The 19,776-nt window shown below is 44.5% G+C and overlaps 1 protein-coding gene across 1 annotated transcript in view; it reads left to right on the top strand.

Annotated features, from left to right (window-relative positions):
- ATP1B3 (ATPase Na+/K+ transporting subunit beta 3) overlaps window positions 1-13,921 on the top strand; it is a 303,008-nt gene extending 289,087 nt beyond the window's left edge. The window contains exon 7 of the mRNA XM_078666402.1: window positions 13,038-13,921. Within this exon, the coding sequence (XP_078522528.1) occupies window positions 13,038-13,211 (174 nt within the window). The 3' untranslated portion in view covers window positions 13,212-13,921. The remainder of the gene's footprint in view (window positions 1-13,037) is intronic.
- Window positions 13,922-19,776: the final 5,855 nt, after the last annotated feature.

Below are 19,776 nucleotides of genomic sequence, written 5' to 3' on the forward strand. Positions count from 1 at the left end.
ATTCTTACTTGGGCCTTAAGGTCTCTGTGCAAAAATGCCAAAAAATTCACCAGGGTTTCATCCAGGCCCCCTGCCAAAAGGATTGCCCACAGCTTTGACCTATTTACTAGGTCAAAGGCTGTGGACAAATCCATAAAAGCCATATAGACCGGGGATTTCTTAGCGATAGCATATTTACAGATAATGAGGTTCAGGTTGAGGCTTTGTTCCTTGGTTCCTACCTTCCATCGTTGAAAGCATTGAGGTGGCAGAGAACATATTTCTGAAACAATTACCCATGGGAGCAGCCAACCTAATAGTTCACGATGAAACCGGAACACCCTACATCACCGATACCATAGCACTTCGGCCTCTATTGTTCTGGCTCAAGTGCTGGCTAAACAAAGACCTGGTCCTTAACCACCAGCTGCTAAGTGATGTGTTGTCCCAGGAGCATATGTTTAATGTACCATGGCTTAAATATCTAAAATGCTGTTTTAATGGGCTGGGGCGCCCAGATCTTTTTCTTAAACCGGAACTGATTGTCTCCGCTGACGTAGAGTTTGTTAAAAAAAACTTTGTGTTAATTAAACAACTTGCAAGAGATGAGGCGGAATTGGTAAAACCCAGCATACGTAGATTTATAATGCGCAAAACCACATCTCTAATCTGTCATGGCCCATTACAAATCACGAGCGGTTTCTTTTACCAAGGTTCCGGTTGGGGTATTACCATCTTTTATTAGCTATACCCAGGGGATTACATAGAGGCCAGATGTCACCTCCCTGCAGCTGCGACAATCTGTCTCCGCAGGATCTGGTGCACTTTTTATTTATTTGTCCTTTCTAGAACTCCCCGCTGAGGTTTTATTTGAAACCCCTGTTGAAAAAATTAAAATTCAAACAGGTGCGCCCCTCACTGTTTTACCTGCAAATGTTAAAATCTGAAAGCACTTTATATACGGTTGGTTTTCTTAAATCCGCTCTAAAATACAGAAATGCCAGAGAACCTTAATAGTCTACTAACTTGTTATTAAATCTGTATTTTACTGATGTATATATTTGTTATGCCTCTGTAAATGAAATAAATTGAATCTAAATTGAGGAAATGATTCTGTTTTTATCTTTTTAAAACTTTCATGTCCATGTTGTAATGTTGCTTTTATGGTTTTAATATATGTAAAACCGAATAAAGTAGTTTGACTTGAAATACTGCCCAAAAGGTCTTGCTCCAAAAGCAATATCGCCAATAAAGTCAGTCCAGTAACATCAAAATAGACTTCAATGTAAGGTTAACATCATGTTGCAAAAACAAGCCATAGGCAGGGGTACTCTAATCCCAAAATGTAGAAACAATTTATTCCTTTTACTTTCTGGTTCGGAAAAGGGGATCAAAGAGCACATCTGGAACAACTCTAAACGTCAAAATAGTGAATAGATAGATTAGAAATGATCAATTCTGAATTGTAACCCTCCATAAGATGTATCCAAAAGTCTATCAAGGTGACTAGATGTGGACCATAAACTTAAAGAACTGCATATCACCACATTGCCAGTTACCAGGTGTGCAGCAATAACTATCAATTCAAACTACTACTACTGTTTTGCTGAAAGTTCATTTTCAAAATGCAGGTCATCTGTAGTCATGCACTTCAGAAAGTGAATGTCTCTACTTATAACCTCAGCAATTTGGTGATTATTTCTTTTTAATTCCTCAGCAAATGCTGCATCCCTCCCAGCTAATGGTCGACATTCTTCACCGCCATGGGTTTTAAGTCAACCATCCCAATTCTGCAACTACCCTAGTCTGTTTTATCACCTGTATGGCTGCGTTGGACACTCAAAGCACAAGTTTCCTTCAGCGACGTGAATGTTTTGTCTCCATCTCAAATGTCACAAGCTTCAGAGGAAAATTCGCTTTACAGCTAGGCAAATGTCATTTCACTTAAACTCCATGGGGTCATGCATATATGTGGTCTCCAGTGCTCAGCTTCACATGAGAACACTAGCTGAAACAGGTCGACAGTTTGCTGAGTGGAGGGGTAGAGGGTCCATTAGAGCACAGTATACCACCATCCACATGTTTTTTCAAAACCTTTTTAATCTGACCAGGGAGTCCACCAATAAAGGGGAGTCTGAAGCTCCCTGTGTTAGTTTTAACATCATCTTCTCTGCACCTTTCTCTTTTTGATCCTGCATAGTTTTTCTTCGTTTGTCTCGTCTCCCCCTCCCTATTGCTCCACCTCTGTCATTGGCTTGCTCGGAGGTGTGTTAGCAGCCCTATGATGAAGCATGCCACAGATGTTTGTGGGTGAGGGCAGTTTTAACATGTCTTTCCAACTTACCTCTGCATATTAGTGACTTACTGCGATTAGCCCCATTTCTATATGTGTGTAGAGCTGTATAATAGGAGGTCGGAGTGGCGCGTCTCCTACTACCCCTCATCTACTGTGTGTGAAGATCCAGCCTTTTTCTCGATGCACCCTTCACCCGCGAGTTTGGTGGTTCAGGCTTCATGTTCATCGAAGCAATCTTCAGGATCCTTTCCGTCTAGTCCAGGGGTTAGGGACCTAAAAAGCTGGAGCGGTCGGTAAAAAATTTATTTTCATCAGCCAGTATGGTTTTAAAGTCGACTAATGCTTCATGTCTGCTGGCCCGCTACATCCATGCATTGATGGACTCAGCTAAGGAAGTAATTCCTATAGTTCCAGAGGATGTCCAGGGCCACTTTGTAGAGGTGCTGTTAGACACTCAAGCTGCAGCCTGTCAGATGATTTTGTCTGGGCGTGACACAGCAGACTCCGTTGCTAGGGTGATGGGTTCCTCGGTTGCAACTAGGAGGCATGCCTGGCTGACAAGATCAGGTTTCTCTCCAGATGTTCAGGCCACACTTTTGGATCTTCCTTTTGATGACTCTCGACGTTTTGGTACCAAGGTGGACTCAGCGCTACAGCGTTTTAAAGACACTAGAGCTACCACCAGATCTCTAGATTTGCATTCTCAACCTAGAGGTTTTGGATACCAGAGGTTTCAGGGCTTTGAAAAGGCTGCTCCTTTTTGGGATTGGCAGCAGCAGCAACATGCTAACCCACTGTATAGAGGAACTCTAGTTTCATCCCTGAGTAGGCACACAATTATAGTCGACCTCCCTTTAGTTAAGAAAAGACGACTTTGGTAAAGTTCCTTATGTTTCTTAATTTTATTTCATTTTTCAAAGTTTCTTAGGATAAGGCAGATTCGAACAACTGTAGTTGAAATCATTTTTCAACATATTTCAATATTCCAGTTAAGGCACTGTCAATTGAGTGTGTCCAATGCATTTCGGGCATTAGAGATCTGCCCTTCATCAGGGACTTGACACTAGAAGCAAAATAAATGTGAACAAAATTTAGTTCAATTGTAGTGCATTAAATAAACAAACACGCATAATTAATATCATTGAATACTAAACATTTTGTGCATGAATGGGTTTCAACAACAAACAGTATGTAACATAATGATCATGTGCGTTAATGCAAAGTTATGCATATGTCAGAAAAAGTGACTCGGTGTATCACTTACATGCCAGTGTTCAAAGTATTGGGTGAAATCTAAAGAAACAAAAATTATAAAGACCGCGGTTAGGACTTCTGGGCTAGATGCAAAGTGCTTCATGCTGGTTAGTCTAAACTAACAGAGGAATATAAACTGACCTGCTTAAGATCGGTAAAATAAATTAGGTCCGGTACTCGTCTCCGCCAAAACGCCGGCTGAAAGATTGAGTTTGCCGCGTTCATTACATTCAAACCTATTGGGTCATGTGACATGTCACATGGGTTTCGGAACACTGTAGAAAGACTACGGTGTGGGAAAATCTACTCCTATTGCAAGGGAACTCCTGCGCATGGCGTTTTTAATTAGAAAAAGGAATGTTGGTAGTTTAAATGACTCAAAATATATTTAGTCATGATCTCGGTACGAGAGCAAAAAAACGTGTGAGTCTTTAAAAAAATATAAGGGGTGGACTAAGGGGGTTCGAACTAAGGTGATAGCAGTTGGGAGTCCTGTGAGCTATTCACATAGCTAAAGGGAGGGTAATAGGAATCGTGCTGGAAAAATAGTGTCAGTGTGTGTAATGGTGGGAACAGACACAATGACCACAAGATAGGTATTCAGAGCAATTCAATTATAAATAACTTCTCCCAAGTCAAGTTTATAATTCTTGAAACTGTGTTGAAAATAGAAGGCAGAGACAATAACAAATTCTTGCTCAGAAGAGAGAATTACTGGATTCATAAATTATCAACCCAGAAACCTACAGGAATCAATGAGAGAATAGAATTCTCATGTTATTTATAATTGAATTGCTCTGAATACCTATCTTGTGGTCATTGTGTCTGTTCCCACCATTACACACACTGACACTATTTTTCCAGCACGATTCCTATTACCCTCCCTTTAGCTATGTGAATAGCTCACAGGACTCCCAACTGCGATCACCTTAGTTCGAACCCCCTTAGTCCACCCCTTATATTTTTTTAAAGACTCACACGTTTTTTTGCTCTCGTACCGAGATCATGACTAAATATATTTTGAGTCATTTAAACTACCAACATTCCTTTTTCTAATTAAAAACGCCGTGCGCAGGAGTTCCCTTGCAATAGGAGTAGATTTTCCCACACCGTAGTCTTTCTACAGTGTTCCGAAACCCATGTGACATGTCACATGACCCAATAGGTTTGAATGTAATGAACGCGGCAAACTCAATCTTTCAGCCGGCGTTTTGGCGGAGACGAGTACCGGACCTAATTTATTTTACCGATCTTAAGCAGGTCAGTTTATATTCCTCTGTTAGTTTAGACTAACCAGCATGAAGCACTTTACATCTAGCCCAGAAGTCCTAACCGCGGTCTTTATAATTTTTGTTTCTTTAGATTTCACCCAATACTTTGAACACTGGCATGTAAGTGATACACCGAGTCACTTTTTCTGACATATGCATAACTTTGCATTAACGCACATGATCATTATGTTACATACTGTTTGTTGTTGAAACCCATTCATGCACAAAATGTTTAGTATTCAATGATATTAATTATGCGTGTTTGTTTATTTAATGCACTACAATTGAACTAAATTTTGTTCACATTTATTTTGCTTCTAGTGTCAAGTCCCTGATGAAGGGCAGATCTCTAATGCCCGAAATGCATTGGACACACTCAATTGACAGTGCCTTAACTGGAATATTGAAATATGTTGAAAAATGATTTAAACTACAGTTGTTCGAATCTGCCTTATCCTAAGAAACTTTGAAAAATGAAATAAAATTAAGAAACATAAGGAACTTTACCAAAGTCGTCTTTTCTTAACTAAAGGGAGGTCGACTATAATTGTGTGCCTACTCAGGGATGAAACTAGAGTTCCTCTAGCCTCACGTTTATCAATGTTTATTTGACGTCGGCGGACCCGCGACGCCTCCTGGTAGAGCACCAACAAACAATAACTAACAATTCTACAATTGAGCTAATCCTTTGATCAAACATTAAGCTGTGCATCAACCTTAACAATTGCAACCCACTGTATAGAACATACAGAGGGAAGGGTAGAGGTTGTCTGCGGGGATCGGCTCAACAACAAGTCTCCTTCTCCTCCTCTTCCCCAATTGGCTCCGCAGGGATGCAGCTCTAGTCCCCCCCTCCCCCTCATCTTGGAGCATGTTTGACCCATGGGTCGGGTGTTCCATTTTCTACAAAATTTGAAATCTGTTACATCAGATCTTTGGGTTTTGAATCTTGTAGAAAACAGGTATGCCCATCCTTTCTTGGAGTTTCCCCCTCCTTTCCACCCACGCCAGAACGGGTGTTCGGAGGACCATCAGTTGCTCCGCAACAAAAGGTCCTGTCCTTGCTACAGAAGTTGCGATAGAGATTGTTCCGGATCAGGAAAGGGGTCAGGGATGCTACTCCCAGTATTTGCTGATCCCAGAAAAGGACTGCTAATTGAGACCGATCCTAGACTTCAGGATGCGTACTTCCACATTCCCATCCTGGAGTCACATCGGAAGTATCTCCGTTTTACAGAGGGGTCTCAATACTACCAGGTTGCGGTCCTCTTTCGGTCTTACTTCCACACCACGGGTCTTCACAAAGGTGATGGCGGTGGTAGCGGCACATCTCAGAAGGTCAGGGATTCCTGTTTTCCCCTATCTGAATGACTGGCTGCTCGAGGCAAGGTCGCCAGAGACGGGGGCTCCAGCACGTGATTCATAAACTGCAAGTAACAACACGGCTGTTGTTCTACTTGGGTTTTTTGATAAATGTATCTAAATCTCACTTGGTGCCCTCTCAGCGCAATCTGTTCATGGGGCAGTACTGGACACTACTGTGAGTTGTGTTTCCCTCCTCCTCAGAGGATACTAGACACCCAAGCTATGATTCCAATGTTTCAAGATAGAGCGGCTGTTCCAGTCCTCAAGGTTCTGCGCATACTCCGTTTGTTCGCTTCCTGCATACTGTTGGTGAACCATGCACGCTGGCACATGAGGGCACTCCAGTGGTGCCTCCGCAAACAGTGGTTTCAACACAACGGAGATGTCAAGGAGGTGGTCAGGATCTCCAGAGATACTGCAGCAGAGGTGTAGTGTTTCAGACAACCTGTCTCAAGGGAAGCCGTTTCAACCTCTTTCTCCAATATCATCTTAGCTTGGTAGTAGTAACAACTTTATAACCCAACAGTCACAAAGCCGAACAATGAGCAAAGGAAACAACAGTTTTCTCCAGGTGAAAACATTCACAAACTTGGCCAAGGGGTCCCAATGGAATTGTTTCGGGAATGGCACAGTTCAGCCTAGTCTGGGTTCTGAATGGCGCCGATGGGCCCGGTCTTCGCCAACACTTCTCAAGTACACCCCACGCTGTAGGAGAAGCTTACCGCTTTTAAGCGTTCAGTGTAGCAGCCCCTCCTCCGAGCAAGGGTGAATGCTGGGGGGTGAAGTCTCACCCCAGCCTGCCAAACAAACGTCAATCTGGTATGTGTGCTGCACAAGAAGATTATCGCTTTTAGGTGATTAGTGTCACAGCCCAGGCCCGTCTCCAGGAATTTTAATTTGCGTGGGCCAAGGGCGCATTTTGGTGAGCCACTGCAGGCCCAATTTGTCACTTATATGTCTAGCCAGGCCTGCTTCAGGGCCCTCCTTTATCTCTCTTTAGTTTTACAAGGGCCAGTGAAACACATTCCTTTCTTTCCAAATCTCTTTCTAAATGTTACCTCTCTCAAAAAGTGTTTTTTTCGATGTAATGTCCCTTGGGAAGATGAGGTTTCTGAGGTGGGAGTATCAGGCAAGTGACACTTTTCAGTCTCTCCCTCATGACCTCCTCCTTGGATTCCCTCACTACCACCCTCCACCAGTGCACCTCATCTCTCCATAGCCCCTCCCCAAATTACCTCCTTCTCGGATTCCCTCACTGCCACCCTCGACCAGTGCCCCTCATCGCTCCTTAGCACCTCCTCCTCATTGCCTCATCCTCTGATTCCTTCACTGCCACCCTCCTCCAGTGCCCCTCATATCTCAGTAGCCCCTACTCCTCATGACCATCTCCTTGGATTCCCTCACTGCCACCCTCCGCCAGTGCCTCTCATCTCTCCGCAGCCCCTCCACCTCATAACCTCATCTTCTGACTCCCTCACTGCCACCCTCCACCAGTGCCCTTCATCTCTCCTTAGCCCTTCCTCCTCATGACCTCCTCCAATGATTCCCTCCCTACCACCCTCCACCAGTGCCCCTCATCTCTCAGTAGCCCCTCCTCCTCCTTGGATTCCCTCTTTGCCACCCTCCGCCAGTGCCATCTCTCCGTAGCCCCTCTCATATGCCTTTCATTTGTTGTAGATCACTCGTAGTGTAGGGTGTCACAGTACTTTACATCACGCGCACATTATACAGAGACAATGAATCATACAAGTACGTAAATCAGTCTACTGGGAATGTCACATAAACCAATGAGGATTACAAGGTGTAGGATTCACATGACATCCATACTGGTGGGCAGTACATTTTAAGAGGGTTTGGTCTGGAGAAACACAAACTCCGGATTTAAAGAGTACTCCAGTGTTTGGGGGTTGGCTTTACTAATAAATATGTATATCAGGCCAAACAAACTCTTTTTAGCAACATTAGAATAATGAAGACCTGGGAAGTTCTAACTATTATCACAACACACACAAAAAAGCTACGTACCAATCAGGTTTGCATGCAGCTCTTTGACTGTTCATAGGTCACTGATAGGACTGTAACTTCTGATCTGCAAGTAACACAAGAATCTCTGTGACAAAGGCAGCAACCCACTGAGCTATCCACATAAAATGCAGTTTATCTGCATTTCAAAACTACCAACAGAAAATTGCTCGCCAGCAGTATCATTAATCACCATAGTTATCTGGACATGTTTTCTTGTAAATGAAGCATATATGAAGTATGTTTCTTGCTGGGCCTTACCTGATTTTAAAAAGAACAAATAGCCACACATTCTCTTACCTGCTGGTTCATTGCCACAGCCGATCTGATAAGCAGCTGCAGGGCCAGGAAAGGCGAATCAGTATAAAGCAACGTTCCTCCAGTGTGGAATAGAAAAGGAAAGTAGGCAGCAGAACAGTTAAGGTTACAGTTGAGGTTGCCCGGTGCCAAAGAAAGGATTTGTCCCCTTCCCTTGAAGCAATTTTACCTGCACGAGTGGAAGAGGACACAGCCCACCTTTCTAAAAGGCGATGCATGATTGTGGGTGCCTGTGAGAGCCCAGGCCCAATCACGCAACTCCTAGGGAGTAAAACTACCTTCGGATGAACGTTTCAGATGAAAGTTGCCATTTACTACTGGTCTTCGAGACGTCACTGCAAAGGCCAGGCTCATGTTTGGGTGGGCCTGGCTCAACCAGCCATCCGCTAAGACCAGGTCTGTAGCAGCGCCTACTCCTTTCACAGGTGAATGCTGAACAATAGAACACTTCCACATACCTAAGAGGCTGGAGTGTAGTTCCCAAGTAACAGAGCAAATTAACCAGAACATGTAATGTTGAATAAATAAAAAGAATCCGAGGATAACAAAGCTGTTTGTACAGTACTCCTAATATCGTCTTTTTATATATGATCTTTGGGTGTGCTGGGACTTGGGGGATGGGTCATGGAACCATGGACTAAAATTTGGTATAGAAGGGTTTCAATTGTGGTGCAGTAATTAGTTTGGAGCGTATCAGGCTTGTGGAAATAACGTTAGATATTTATGAGCAATACAACTGATCAAGTTCAGTGTCACCAAACTTCTTTTTAGGTCGAGCCTAGCAGCGTGCATGCACTGCTTTGCAAGGCTTATTGTATTTACTCCGTGTGGGTCTGACTCCTCCCACACAATTTTGGCTTTTGCATGTGTCTTTCGATAATGAAAGCACGCAAATGGCTAAAGGCGGGCGCATTTCCCACCTCTTATTAGGTCTCGCGCATGCGCTGCTCTAGGAGAGGGCTCTTGGAATCACTTCAGACTTCCAAGAGCCTTCTCCTTGTGGGTGTGCCTCCTCACACACATCCCATTGGCCTTTGCATGTGGCTTTCAATAATTGAAAGCACGCAAATGGCCAAAGACTGGTGCATGTCCCACCTTCCTTCAAAACTTTCACTCCCATGGCCTAGGGGTCTCGGGAGCGCGCAGGGTGCCATCTGTTCTGGATCAGGTTTCCAGTTAGCTTTCACGTGCGCGCCTCACTCGTGGGCTTGTTTAATTTCTGACCGTAACAAGGTCACACTCCTTTTCGGTTCTCCCATTACCCCCCTGGGCCGCTCCATTCTTCTCACGATCCTCTCTCTTAATCCAGGGCACTTCTTCAAACCAATTGACCATTGTCCTGATGATGACCTGGAATTACTCAGGATGAAACACCGTCAACTACCCAGCCTAGAACACGTGCGCAGTTGTGGTCATTCTATTTACCTGAATACGCCTTTAAAAAAAAAATCACTGTATATAAATTGCATTTTCGACCACTTGTATCATTTTTCTGTAATTCTGTCGCCGTTCATGCTGCAATTTTACACCCTTTATCATTGCCCTGTTCCACCCTTTCACTTACACGCCCAGTGTTCACCCTGTGTGTTATGGTAACTTTTGTATTCATGTACTGTAGTGCTTTCTAACTACTATGGAATTATAGTTTATTCTTACCTTCTTTTCCTACGTTGTGGTCTCCCCCCTTTTTTTCCCCCCTCCCCAATTGTTATTGACACCATTGTTTAAACTGACCTGTTTTAAATATTGTCCAGCTGAGAATACTTATAAGGTCTCAAAGGCGAGACCTATTGTCTATGCCAATGCTTGTTTAATGTTCACTCCCACAGCGTTTTGCTCTCGGGAGCGAGCAGTGGCGCGCAGGGTGGCAGCTGCATTTCTTGTCGTGGATTAGGTTAGTAATTAAACACAACACGCCGTGCTTTTTTGCAAATGCTTGTTGTATTTGTTGTGAAAACACACATATTCCGAAGACAGCATTTCTGAATGGTCTGTTCAGATTTTCTCCTATGGCCACTACCAAGCTGTGTTTATCTTTCAATAATTGTTTTTTTTTTTCTCTTTCTATTGACACTTAAGGATTACAGAGGCACAGGCTGAAGGATTGACAGAGTGCTGCATAAAACACACTGTACATGTGAATAATCTAGACCGGTAGTCCCTCAGCTGAGTCAGGGAATGTTAGAACTGGCCGGTATCTGGTTTTCCAAAGCACTTTGAGCTTGGCAACCCGCTCCCCATTCCCCTAATAGCCTTACGGTACTGCCCACTCGCCGGCAGCACACTTCTGTGAGTCAAGAGGACGGTTCATTTTGCATCATTTGGGCTTTGCCCTCTCTTAAAAGCCCGATTGCTTTCAGTATTTCTGTACACGCTGCACATTAGTAACCTCTTGAACGTGGAAGTTGATCAGAGCCTGTCGGAAACAGAATCTAATAAACCAGTCTGAGTCATCGAGAGGCGCTACCCCACTGGTGCGCAGAGTACCCTGGGTCATTACTGCAAACTTGTCAGCCAGGACCTCAGCCGGCGCCAGCACAGCATAAAAACAGCACTCTTGCATCTCCTAATTGAGCGGACACCCGTGCTGCATGGAGAAGATATTCAGGGCACTTCCCGGTGATTGGCCTGGTGCAGTATTGTGGTCCATGGCTAGAACACATTATCTCCTCTGTCTTTGGCCAGCGGGTAATCCGTTTTAAAGTTCCCGTTTTCAGCAACATGCTTTTGCAACATGCCCACTAGTGTGCATTGCACGACCTTAACAAACAGACGTTTATGGTGAAAGCCCTTAGTTATAATGGGGTAACCCAGTAACCCTCAGAACCTGGGTCTTGAAGCTAAACAAAAACAGTGGTTCTGTCGAAAGTAGAGCAATTTCTTTGCTTCACTGTACTTAATACATATTATGCAGCAACATTGGATGTATGGTACACAGACACACAACACTGAATATAGTACCAAAGGTAACTCTTTAGTATAAACCTTGCCTGTATTAATCAATGCATAAATGGCTGTTTGAAACAAAATAACATAAAGAACACATAAACCGTGCAATGCTTAGTGACTGGTAGCGAGTGCTGATGACCGTGCTGTACAAGGATAAGAAGGGTGACATATATTCATACATATAAACAAAACATAAGTTCTTGTGTGTCCACTTTTGAAACCAATAGTCGCAACAGAATGAAGTTTTTCTTATTTGTGTTGCGACTTTGCATGGACGGATTGACATAAACAGCGTCAATGTTTCGACCCTATGTAGTAGTGCAGACTTAATTGCATCTGTGTCTGGTCTTCGTCAGGACAGGGGGTGTGTAGGACAGCCTGAAAACATGTGGGAAGGTAGAGTAATGGCTTCAGTAGTTCCTCTTCACGGGGGTGTCGGCCGACACCCTCGTATGGTTTCCTATGGGTATGCAAATCTTATACAGTGAATGCGAACCTTCTTCACCAGCCGGTGGAAAAATTCAGGGTATGTGCCGCCATAGTGATCACTTCACAATGTTCGTCGGAGACGTCCGCGTCCGTCTCAGCTTGGCGATGAGTGACCCATGGGTGAAAGCCCAACGCACATGGGTGCTGGAAATGCGAAAGGGTGGTTATTAAAAAAAAAAAAATTCAAACTACACAATGAAAACACAGTACTCTGCTTCTGCCAAAGGTTGCGTACATTGCTATTTGCACCATCTCAGTCCCTCAGCCTTCTAAAGTTGATATATTGACAACACCACACATTTTACTAAAACCTTATGGTCTTTGTATAGTTTTAATCCACACTTACAAGATCTCCAATCGTTTGGTACATCAAACGCTCTCTTAACCTCTTAGACACCGGTTGGGTCACATAGCTTAAAAACAAGCCAGTAGCTCTGGCTAAGCACTTGTAAGGTCCCAAAGGCGAGACCTATTGGCTATGCCAATGCTTGTGTTTTTTTGTTAGCGCAGCAGACGTGTTTCACACGAGCTTCTGTAATCCCCTGTGTTATCTCAAGGCAGTGTTAACTAAAGTTTGTTTTAACAAATGCCCATGGTTTCTTGTTCATATTATGTCATTGGCTGTGTATGGTTAAGTTTTAATGTTTAACCTTAATACAGTTACAGCCAACGCTAATGGATATCCTACTCTTAAAACTACATTGAGAAAACCAGAACAAGGGCAGTAGTATGGGCTCATCGGAAAAAAACAGAAATCCTGGCTAAGATCATGGTGGGCATTTTGTTGCCCAAATGGGATTCACGAGGATTATTGAGGTTTTAATGTGTAAAAAGTCTGATTGTATGTAAATAATCCTATTTGGACAGCACAATCCTAGTTGGAGAAAAGTTGATTGCTTAGGTTTGAGTGCATGCCCATGAATACTATTTTAGATAATTCACAGCAAGATGAGTATTAGTGGGTTCCCCTGGTGTGAGGTGGTCGTGCTCGTTGAAATGTTGCCTGGGTCAGTTGATCATGCATTATCATTTTCATTATCCTTATCATTCAGGTTACCTTCTAAATCTAAAACCTTGATTTCTTTTTTTCCTAGGTTTCCTATGTACAGCCATTAGTTGCCATAAAAATAATGCCCACCACGTTCAATAGTACCAAGGATGAAATGGTTTTGGAATGCAAAGTCCAGGGATCTCCAAATTTGAAAAATGAAGATGACAGAGATAAGTTTTTGGGACGAGTAAGCTTCAGAGTCCTAATCACAGAATAGCGTCAACAAAAAATTCCACAAAGTAACATTATTGTGTTTGTTTTTATTTTTTATCAACTGGGCCTGCTATTCTAGGATAGGAGACCACCTTGAAAGACGTTGGGGAGGCACATGACATTCAGGGTAGCATAATAATTATGTGCTTCCAATCATAATGTTTGAAATCCCTTTTAAAATAAATGCCTGTCGTGCTCCTGCCTTCCCAAGGGGCCAGTTTACAGAGAAAGAATATCATGCCATATTAGGGACCTGTAAATAGCTGTTTCCAAACATGTAATAATGGTGGTCTTTGTCCTGTTCTGGTGTGGTTTTATTCCCAAGTGAGTGTCTAAAGCTTAATGTACTGTGCTATGTAAATATTTAATGGATTTAACACTGGTTTAACGGTCATATCTCAATGCAGACACTGTTTTTAGGGATCAAATGATGAGAGAATAAATGGTACCTGACCAACGTAAAATGATTTTATAACCTCTGCAAGAATTGTGTTGTGTGCAGATGCCTTAAGTCCTGTATGAAAAAAACTGAAATAAAGTGGATTTTAAAAATTGCTGTGTGAATTTTTCAAGGGCATTACAACAAACATTTGTTTCTGTCACTAGTGTATACATTTAAAAAAAATCGATAATGCTTGAATTGTGACCACAGATGAGGAGCTGCATGTTAGTTTTGTTCATTGCATTTCAAAGAATAAATTATCTGGAAATTAAGTTTTAGTTGATTCTTTTTGAGGAAAAGTCACAAATATCAAATGGAATGCCAAAATAAATCAATGAATAAAAACAGACGAGTTCTCTCTTGTAAATAGCAGCTATACGATTTATGTTGATTTCATTTTCCCTCTACCAGTTTCTACAATAATTAAAACCCACGTACTAAAGTTTTAAGACTGTTTTTTCTTTAATTTGGTAATTTATTGTGATTTCCCTATTTAAGTTGCTTTTTATTTCAAAGCTGTAAATGTTTTCTCATGGTGCCTCATCTATACCAGCCCGCTGTGTTTGTCGTTTTAATGACTTCTTACAATACTTGAAATCTGTCAAAGCATACCTAAACCACAGCAACATTGCTTAAATGCAACTTATTTGTGTTCCTCCTCCATTCGAGTCTTTTCACTTTGCAAGACTGAATTAAAGTGTAATTCCTTTCTACTGCAAACCAGCTTTCTAAACCTGAATCTCGTATTGCAACTAGGACTTTATGTGCAGCCAAAATGGAGTCTGCATAGCTAATAAGATTTTTAAAAAACAAGTTGTAATGCTCCTTGACAGTGGCTCTTAACATTTTTCTTCTGTGAATCAGGAGACCCCCTCCTAAGCTATTTGTATTATCTGAACCTCAAAATAAGACAGAAATACTGAAACAAGTGTGTATCACACAAATACACAAATTATTAAATATTTTATTTAATTCCCAACAAAAACCTATGCAAAAATGTTATTCAGAAGGTTGAAGTGATTCAAAATAGTTTTTTTCTTTCTAAAAGAAAAAGCTATAAGCATGATACTAGCATATCATTTTGTCTTTTTTGCTCCAAATGCATGCTGTTTTGGTCAGCATATACCAGTGCTTAAATTCAGGTCGCCATTCATCCATACAAGATTCCTTTTCCTGTTCTTGTGCTACTCCCAAGAAATAAAATAAGATACCAAGTCATTCTCCAGTATTTGGGTGTCTTTCATAGATTCACATGCTTGAATATTCCCAGTCGTCGAAGTGGGAGCCCCAAGGTGAATAAAATAGCAATAAAAACCAATATATATGTATATAAAAACATATTTACATACATTCCAAAACCATGAATACTTATAAGTACTAAGGTTAGCATTAACACATAGGAATACATTAGAAGAAAAACACCTTGATAGCGTATCCATGTCATTATGTTAGTCCAAACTACAGCCAATCAGGCGCAAGCACCCCTCTAGAACCTTCTCAGAGGCTCAGGCCCTCAGATTTTCTACCGCATGTCGTGTGAAGGGAGTCTCCCTGAGCTCTGCTCAGTTTTCAACTTCTTCCAAGATTTCTACAGTTTTTCTGGGATGCCTTCAAGTAAAAAACCTTTGTTTCGTCCATGTGCTTTTTGTGGGAAATTGCGGCTCTTCTCAGAGGACCCTCACAAGAAGTGTATTTACTGCCTCTATTCAGAGCATGTGGTAGGAAAATGTAACATTTGCAGGACTTTTTCAACCAAGACCCTTAAGGACAGGGAAGGGCGTCTCCTCCTGTGGTTGCAGAGGTTGAAGGGTAAGGATTCACCTCTTTCTGATGCAGAAAGTCTAGCGTCAGGTGTGTCTAGAGCCGCTAGCAGTGTGCAGGATTTGCCATCTCCTTTCCTAAAGAGGAAGAAACTTCAACTCCAGAAGGCTCCTGCTGTGTCTCCACCGCCTCCTGCTACGCCTACGCCCCCGAGATCTGACTCTCAGGTGCCCACGGCTCCTTCTATGCATGTTTCTACTAAAAAACTTGCAAAATCGTCGACAAGAGCGTCGACGGTCGTTTCGATGCCGAAATCTGCCGTCTTCAGCTCTGACGACGACAGTGACGATGACTTGTGCCAGCGGGCGTCGACGGCGGCTGCGTCGACGTCTGTGTCGACGATGGTGTGTGAGAGAGCTTCAAATCTGTCTCATCGATGATTCCAATCTCCTCATCGACGTCTTAAAATCTCGTCGACATCGAAATCTTCGTCGACGCTTGCTATGAAGAGAGCCTCTTCGGCGGGTGCTCCGTCGGCGATGGCTCCGTCGACGTCTGTTTTGGCAGCGGCGGCTCCGTCGATGGTGGCTTCGGCGGCAGCTGTGGTCTTGCCGTCGACGGCTTAGTCGACGGCTGCTTCGTCGACGGCTGTGGTCTTGCCGTCAACTGCTTCATCGACGGTGGTTGTCCCGTCGACGGTGTTACTGTCGTTGACGTCTACCTTCGCATCATGGCCTCTGGTGCCTATTTCTTCATCCGGTTCTGGGGCTTCTGCTGTTGACCCTCTGCACCAACGTGGACATGTGCCTTTGGATCAGCTTCCGATTCCACGTCACTCTCAGCCTCCATCCCCTCTTTTTGCCACGGGTTCGGAGCAGGACTCTGGTTCTGATGAGGAGGAGGATGATAGATTCCGGGCAGCTCGAAGCCCTTCGGAGCTGGTCATTAAATGTCAGGACTATGAGGATGATCAGGAAGATCCTTACTTTCATGAGGAGGAACCTTCTGTTCAGGTTCCCACAGCACAAATACCGCTCTCCCTCATTTCTAATCTCCAATACAACTTAGAGGATTATAATAGACGATTTCCACCGTCTCACCAGGGGTCTCCTCAACCTACGGTGCCTGCAACTACAGCAGCTCCACCCCCTGCTACACTGCCAAAGTCAGTTGCGCCTTCTGCACCATCTACAACCTCTATTCAGGTACATGAAACAGTTTATGAGGACGATAACATTCGCCCAGATCTGGAAGACCGCAAAATCGATGATGATGATGATGATGGGAACATGGCGGATTGGGACGATTATCAGATCCAGACACCGTCTCCGCCACCTTCGGGCCAGGAAATCCCCTCCCGTGGATATAGCTGGTTTTCACCAACTTATGTAAAGAGCTGCGCTGAGCTTTAAACTTCCTATGGTTCTGAAGGATGAGGACTGTTTTCTTCATGATTTCAAGAGTCAACCTTTTAAACAGGTCCAGACAGTGCCCATAATTGACTTTATTTGGAACGAGGGTGTCAAACTGATGCAGACGCCAAATTCTATTCCGGCACTTCTTCTTCGTTTGGAGAAGAAATATAGGGCACCCCAGGGTTCTCCAGCTTGCTTGGTAGCGCAGCCTAAACCCGATTCCGTAATCACCCAGGCCGCACAGCGCCGTTCCAGGAATCCGTCTTCTCCTATTACCGCTCCTCCTGACTGTGAGGGACGTCATTTTGATGCCATTGGCAAAAAAAATTCCACTATGGCTTCTACCACCGTGAGGGCTGCGAATTCTCTGGCCATTCTGGGGCGCTACGACCGCCAGATGGGGTCGGATAGGTCTTCCTTTATCGACCTCATTCCTGAGCCCTCCAGAGCAGGCTCTCAAGAATCTTCAGGAGGGAGAGAGAACGTCCACCGAGATTATCGACTGCTCTGTGGACATTGCGTTCACTCGTTATCGTCAACTTGCGGGGGCAGCTGTTTTACGTCATCAGGGCTGGCTTAGTTCCACCTCTTTTTGCCAGGAGGTTCAGGCGAAAATCGTCGACATGCCCTATGACGGTGAATCGCTTTTCGGCCAGCATGTGGACGACTTACTTCAAACCATAAAAAAGGACACCGACGGCTCGTGCACTAGGCACTTTGCACTTTCGCAAGCAGCCTTTTACGTGGTGCGCGCGGACGAGGCACCTCCTCTTCTTTTCGCGGCGGATCCAACCAGTACCGCTCCTACGACCGAGGAAATCAGAGATATTCCTCCCAGTTACAGCAGTCCTGTCGGCAGCAGTCTACCAAGTCTTACAGAGGAAAGTATTCCTACAGAGGCTCTGCTACTAAGAAGCAATGACTTGCCTTCCCCGCTCAAAATTGGAGGTCGAATCTCCCTTTTCTTTTCTAATTGGTCTTCAATGACCTCGGACCGTTGGGTGCTGGACATTTTATCAAAAGGCCATGCTTTGGAGTTTGTCAAGTTCCCTCCAAACACTCCTGCAACTGGTCCACCTCCGGCTCACCTCAAGGAACTCTTTCAACAAATTCGACTCATGATTCAGAAAGGTGCCATCGAAGTGGTTCCCAAGTCTCAGAAGGGGATGGGATTCTATTCCCGGTTTTCCTCGTCCTCGAGGTCCGGCGAATGGCGTCCGATCCTCGACTTAAGAGCCCTGAACAAGTACCTGAAGTGCCAATCCTTCCGCATGCTCATACTCGCGGAGGATCTCCGCTTTCTCTCGAAGGACGACTTCATGACCACCATCGATCTCCAGGACACTTATTTCCACGTGCTGATCCTTCCAAAACACCGGAAGTACTTGCGCTTCCGGGTAGGGTGCAGAGACTTTCAATTCAAGGTTCTGCCTTTCGGCCTTCGCTCCGCCCCTCGCGTCTTCACGAAAGTCCTGGCCCCGGTGGTGGCACATCTATGTTTGAAGGGCATTCAAATCTTTCCCTACCTGGACGACTGTCTCATCAAGTCACAGTCTCGCCATCAGGCATCTCTGGACACTTGATTCTGTCAGACTTTATTCCACTCCCTCGGTCTCTCCATCAACACCGAAAAGTCTCAGGTCGATCCAGCTCCCTGCAGGACCATTCTAGGCGCCACTCTGAATACTTCGCTGGCGAAGGCATTTGTGTCTCACGAGCGTCAGCTGCGGATTCTACGCCTGGTAGCTCTCATCCGTTCAAAAGGGTCAGTTTCAGTTCGTGTATTGAAGTCCTTTCTTGGGATGGCGTCCTACTGCATCTCCCTGATCTCAAATTGCAGGCTCAAGAGTCGCCCAATTCAAGAGGAACTGGACAAACAGTGGCGTCCGGTCACCAGCTCTTTCAACAATCTGGTCCTGGTGACCGCTCGGTTCAGATCCGCTCTTCATTGGTGGGCTCAACCGTCAAACATCGCTGCCGGTACTTCTTTCCTAACCATCGCTCCGGAGCTCATCCTTACCACGGATGCCTCCCTGGAAGGCTGGTGCGCACATCTTCAGGGGCTATCCATAAAGGGCAAGTGGACCCTGTCTCAACGTTCATGGCACATCAACAGATTGGAGCTAATGGCCATTTTCCTGGCGCTCAAGTCTTTCCATCTTCTACTCCAGAGAGAATCAGTGCTCATTCAAACCGACAATACCATCAGTATGCACTTTGTAAACAAACAGGGCGGCACCAAGTCACCGCTCCTTCCTCAGTTGGCACAGAGCATCTGGGACTGGGCACTCCGTTGCCAAATTACCCTGACAGCAGTTCACCTACCAGGCATCTCCAACATCCTTGCGGATTCCCTAAGCAGGTCCGCATCCTCGACCCACGAGTGGGAGTTGCATCAGCCGACTCTGGACTTCATCTTTCGGCTGTGGGGTCGCCCGGACATGGATCTTTTTGCGAGCCCTGTGAACCGGAAATGCCAGTCTTATGCAAGCTGGCTTCCCAATCAAGGGTCATGCAGGAATGCCCTTTTGATGGACTGGTGCAATCTATTCGCCTACGCTTTTCCGCTGATTCCGCTGGTTCCTCGAGTGTTATGGAAAATGCGGAGACAGCCATGCCACATTCTCCTGATCGCTCCCCGATGGCCTTGACCTGCATTGTTCTCAGAACTGCTGCTTCTCTCACAGTGCGAACCCATCCTCCTTCGTCCTCGAGCAGATCTCCTCACAATGGACAAGGGTCAGATCTGTCATCCGGACCCCTCCTCTCTCAAATTATCGGCCTGGAACCTGAGCACCTTGAATTTGCCCACTTAAATATTTCGCCAGCATGTAGAGGTTCTTGCCAATGCGAGAGCTCCGTCCACAGTTAAGACTTACAACCTAAAGTGGAAAAGGCTCTGTCACTGGTGTGCATCTGCCAACATCCATCCCGTGCACTCCTCTCCTGCT

The sequence above is a fragment of the Lissotriton helveticus genome, chromosome 11 (assembly GCF_964261635.1).
Source record: "Lissotriton helveticus chromosome 11, aLisHel1.1, whole genome shotgun sequence".
NCBI lineage: Eukaryota > Metazoa > Chordata > Amphibia > Caudata > Salamandridae > Lissotriton > Lissotriton helveticus.